The sequence below is a fragment of the Elephantulus edwardii genome, unplaced genomic scaffold, assembly GCF_000299155.1.
Source record: "Elephantulus edwardii isolate Elephantulus edwardi_28Jun2011 unplaced genomic scaffold, EleEdw1.0 scaffold00138, whole genome shotgun sequence".
Lineage (NCBI taxonomy): Eukaryota > Metazoa > Chordata > Mammalia > Macroscelidea > Macroscelididae > Elephantulus > Elephantulus edwardii.
In genome coordinates, this window is record NW_006399888.1 from 5,772,742 (window position 1) to 5,778,422 (window position 5,681).

A 5,681-nucleotide genomic window follows, 5' to 3' on the forward strand; every position below is an offset into this window, starting at 1 on the left:
AAAGCTGAAACTGACCCATAGCTGACCCTCCAGCAGGTTTTCAGAGGCAGTTAATCACAAGGAAGGAGATTGCCTGTCATTTTTCCTGAGCAGCTGGTGGCCTCGAACTGTGTACCTTCAGGATTACAGCACAGCTTCTTGCCACTAGACCACCAGAGTTCCCCAAATCTACCAAGTGCTTCCTCCTCAATGTTTCGAACCTGAATCTTCTGTTCATTTAGATTTCTCTTGTTTGCTCTCAAGCTTACAACTCAAAGTTCATTGTATGACAACAGTAGGATAATTATCTTTCTGCCTCAGAGTGTGTTACTTTCAATTTTGCCAAAAGGTATCTTCTGATTTTCAGTCCTCCACTCTGCCAATGGATGACGTTGTCTAAATACATTTTCAATGTTTTCTTTTAAACAGTTAATATATTTCCAGGATGCAGGTCCATTTCTTTCTAAAAGGCTCCTAGGACACCGATTGAAAAGTTAAGAGCAATGAAATAAAAGGGACTGCTATTCTGTTGGAAAAGAACGACACCCTTTGTATCAAAGTGGGGAATTACAGACTGTGGTCACCCTCCGCACAGTGTCTCTTTGTCAAGTAATACATGCTGAAAAAATAATAATAATAATACAGATGGGAAAATATTGTGCACTGTCAGATCTTGGAAACAGCCAAAGGATTTTTCCTCACCAATGTCTTGTCGATGGCTTTCACATTCTGGCACCCTGAAAAAAAAATAATGCATACATTTAATATAAAATGAATGCAATAATAATCAGGCAGGTAATCATTTTCCCAAGGAATGTAAAACTTGACAAATGTAAGGTTTATGATTCAAGGTAGGCTTGCCAAATCTTATGTGGCATGAGACCATTTTTATTACCTAAACAGTTCTTAACACAAAATGACTGGCACATATTTTTATTAACACAAAGAGTATATTCTTTCTGCCACATTTAATAGAGATTCAGGGGCTGAAAGCCCTCTTTTAGGATATGTCTGCAGCAAATTAAAATGTGTCATGAGGATTCACAGAATGGAATTCTTCTTACTGGGACCTTGTCCACTCGGGTACATGCAGAGATGAGTATAGTGTTTATCTTGGGAATTCTATCTATGAAGACAACTTGGACTATAAAGATGACAGAAACTGAAAACTTTATTACCTTCACAGTTAGGCGTTTGATCATTAATGTAAGGTTATTCATTATATCTAAATGTCCATTCTGAGTCAATTTTGAAATCATTGCTAGGAGTAATGTCATTTCATTTCTTTATGTAGTCCTAAAGCAAGTCCTTATTGTTTTCTGGGTGCCTGGCACTGAAGATACTATAATGAAGACAACAAAATATTTTCCTGCCTCATAGTTCTTACATGCATTTTACAAAGTAAATTATTTAAGAGGTGATTTATAGAAGGTTGTTGTTGTTGTTATTAGGTGCCATTGAGTTGAATATGACTCATAGTAACACAATGAACAAAAGATTTGAAACAGTCTTGTCCTACACCATCCTCTGACCTCCTGACACACAAGAGCCCATTGCAGCAGTCACCATGTCAATCCACCTGGTTGAGGGTCTTTCTCTCCTTTGCCAACCCTCCACCCTTCCCAAAATCATGTTCTTTTCCAAGGAATAGCACCTTCTAGCAATATGTCCAAAGTCTGTGAGGTGAAGTCTCATCATTCTTGCCTCCAAAGAGCGCTCTGGCGGCACCCTCTCCAAGACATATCCATTTTTTTGGCTGTCCATGGAATGTTCAGTGCTTTTCTCCAACACCATAGCTCAAGGGTATCAATTCTTTTTCTGTCTTCCTTATTCATTGTCCAGGTCTCAGATGCATAGCTAGTAATCAGAAAAACCAAGGCCTGAATTAGATGCACCTTAGTCCTCAAACTGACATCACTACTCCTCAATAATTTAGCAAGGCCCCTAACTGCAGATTTTTCCATTGCAATGTGTCTCCTTATTTCCTGAATGCTCATGTAAAAGTTTTAATTGTGGATCCAATCAAAATGAAGCTGTTGACAGTTTCAATTTCTTCTCCATTCATCATGATACTGTCTATTGGTTCAGTAGTAAGAGTCTTTGTTTTCTTGATATTGAGACACAATCCATACTTAAGGCTGCATTCCTTGATCTTCTGCAACAAATGCTTCAAATCCTCCTCATTTTCAGCAAGCAAGATTATGTCATCTGCATAATGCAAGTTATTCATGAGTCTTTCTCCAATCCTGATGCCACAGTCCTCTTCAAAGAGTCCAGCTTCTTGGTGCCTGGGGCCTATAATAGATCAGATGAGATGTGGGATGATATCAAGGATATCATTCATTAAGAAAGTAAAAGGTCATTACAAAGACAAAGGAGAAAGAAAAAAAATGAAATGGATGTCAGAAGAGACTCTGAAGATTGCACTGGAGCATCGGGAAGGCAAATCTAGAAGAAAACATGTCAAAGTAAAAGAGCTGAACAGTTGGTTTCAAAGGGCAGCTCAGGGGGACAAAGCAAAGCATTATAATGAAATGTACAGAGAGCTGGAATTAGAGAATAAAAAGGGAAGAACTTTTCAAGCTGAAAGAACTGAAAAACAAATTTAGGCCTTGTGTCTCAATATTGAAAGATGCTATGGGCAATGTATTGAATGACCCAGAAAGCATCAAAAGAAAATGGAGGGAATACACAGAGTCACTATACCAGAAAGAATTGATTGACACTGAAAAATTTCAGGAAGTACCATATAAACAGGAGCCAATGGTAATGAAAGAGGAAGTAAAATCTGCATTGAAGGCATGACGAAAGGTGGTAAGTGCTATAGAAAAAAAAATTAAGAACAGAGAAAGAAAACTGGAAGTATGAATAGGTGAATGATAGACAGTAGATTTAAATAAGGAAATCATTAAGATTTAAGTGAAGATGTGGAAGACATGAAAGTGTTAGCCATGCAGATGACTGGGTGAAAAGTGTTCCAGACAGAGCATACAGTCACTGGAAAAGTCTAAATCGTGCTTGACATAGTCAAGAATAGTACAGAAACAATGATGAATGGGCAGAATGATTGAAGGTGGCATTAGGAGCTGAAAGTCAGAGATGTAAGAAGAGTTAAACCACATATGTCTTTGTGAACTGTTCAAAGGTCTTTGGTATTTTCTCTGAATAAACCAAGAGATATTGGAGGGTTCTGGTTAAAGAAGTGTGAAGATATGGATTCATGTTTAAATGCATGATTCAGGTTGTTTTATTGAGAAGAGACTGAGATGTAGGGCAAGGAGAGAATATCAGCCAGCTGTGAGATCACTGTAGTATCCAAAATGAAGAGAGCTGATAATGGTTCCAGAGAAGACTGTGGCAGTGGAGATGGAGAGAAGTGTAAGACTTTGGTTATATGTTGATGACAGAGTCCTCAAGGACATAAGAGAAAATGAGAATCAAAGATGATGCAAGCTTTTCAGTTCAAGCAACTGGTATTATGATGGAACATGCACCAAGATAAAAGACTGGACTGCAAGTGGAGCAGGTTTGTTGGAGAAGGTTAGCAGTCCGTTTGGCACAGGTGGAATTGGAAATGTTTCTTAGACATCTAAGTGGAGATGTTGAGTAGAACGTAACCAGAGTTGAGACAGTTCCAAACTATAGTGTCAATATGGAAGGCAACTTGAGATTTAGTATGATTCCCCAAACGACTTCATATTCTTCCCCCACCAAACAAATAAAAACTCCCACAACTCACTTCAGTGAAAGCCATCACTTTCCTCTCTGTTGTCCAGGCTATCGATTCGTGGATGCTCTTTCTCCCTTACTTCACAAATCTCCAACCACTATCTTCAATCCTGTTGACTCTATATTCTCAATTTCCCAGCTGACAAGTATCTGTGATTTTTCTTTTGCTATGTCAGTAATTCAGTGTCTCTTCCTGGAATACGTCTTTCTAACGTCAATCGTTTAAGCATTGTTTATCCATTTATACCTCCCTTCCAATGAGATTAATATTTCTACAACACAAATCTGGATTTCTATTCATTTAACTCATAGTCATTTCAAAAGTAGATTTTGAATGCCAGTTTATATTTTTTAATTTCATTTATATTGGTTTGCATATAAAATATGTTCTTTTTCATTCATATACATTGTGTTTCACACATCCCTTCGTTAACACTGTGATTTATAAAATCTATCACCATCAATTGATGCCCACTGTTGCCCCATCTTTTTAGGTCCCCAGTTGATCTTTCTTGGTTCTTTCACCCCCTACCTTCACCCACCAAATTCTGTAAAGTCATGATTTCTGAACCACTCAAAACCCTGCCCCTTTCCCTTCCCCCTTAGATCATTGTACACAACCTGCTAGTCATCCATCTATTTTTTCAATAATGGTCTTGTGTAACAATTGTCCTTGTGAATGTGAATTTTTTTACAAAACAGCATAAAGTAAATTGCTTATTTCAATCACTTGAAACTTTGATCAAATACAACTCATATATCTTATTTCCCTTCTTTCACATTAATGATTTAATTTATTTATGGGAACCTCCTGTTTTCCATTATGATCCAGTTCTATAGCAGGTATGGCCTATTGGAGTCATTGAGCTTCTATCTTTGACAGTCTTATTAGGACTATTTTAATGAGTATGAATATTTTGTTGTTATTGTTGTTATGTGATATTATTATTATATGATATTGAGTCACATGTGACTCATAGCAACCTTAGGTACAACAGCTGTGAAGCCTACCCTATCCTGAGCCAGTTTTACTGACTCTGACACACTTACGTCCATTGCCCCAGTTACTATATCAATCTATCTTATCTGGGGTCTTCCTCTCATGCACTGTTCCTCCACTCTTCAGAGCATGATGTCCTTCTCCCAGGACTGGTCCCTCCTGGCCACATGCCCAATGTATGTGGAATGAAGATTCAAAATCCTAGCCTCCAAAGAGAAACTTAGTTTCACTCTCTCCAAGACACACCTATTTGTTTTCTTAGCAGTCCAAGGTATGTTCAAGACTCTTCTCCAACACCACAGATCAAAGGCATCAATTCTTCTTCTGTCATCCTTACTCATTGTCCAGCTCTCTGACACACAGCAAGTAATTGTGAAGACCATGGCCTGGATCAGGCAAATCTTAATCTCTAGACTGTCATCATTGTTTTTCAGTACTCTGGAGAGATTCCTGACAGCAGATGTTCCCAGTGCAGTTTGTCTTTTGACGAACTTCTTACAGGTTGACATTATGTCATTGTGTTGCTAGAACTTTGAAAAATGGCTTTTCTGTCCATTGTGTTAGCTCCCGCTGGAGGTATGATCTGCAGCTACCTTAATTGTGGGCACAAGTCCTTGCAATCATCAACAGTTCTGTCACCAATATAAGAAGGTGTTTTGACACTGTGAAAGACAGTGGTGGAGAGAGGGTGAAAGACTATGCCACTGCTGTGAAGAGACTGTAGCAAGGTGTAACCGGAAGAACACTGAAGACTGAGCCACAATTAAACGTTTTGTTTGTGGGATGACTGAAGGAAAAAACTGACTTTAACTGCTCTGAGAAAAATTTTGTTGGATGATTGAGGAAATCATAGGTTCCTTGCATTTGTGTTGCTGAACTGAACCTGGACTTTGGCTAATTGAAGAACCATATCTTGTTAATCTGGCTTGGGGCTGCTCGACTAAATCTGGACCTCCATTGTGTGATATTCTTT

General features: G+C 38.4%; 1 protein-coding gene across 1 annotated transcript in view; it reads right to left on the reverse strand.

Annotated features, from left to right (window-relative positions):
- Positions 1–278: 278 nt before the first annotated feature.
- Positions 279–5,681, reverse strand: part of HAO1 (hydroxyacid oxidase (glycolate oxidase) 1) — an 89,968-nt gene continuing 84,565 nt past the window's right edge. The window contains exon 8 of the mRNA XM_006894237.1: positions 279–716. Coding sequence (XP_006894299.1) covers positions 646–716 — 71 coding nt within the window. The 3' untranslated portion in view covers positions 279–645. The remainder of the gene's footprint in view (positions 717–5,681) is intronic.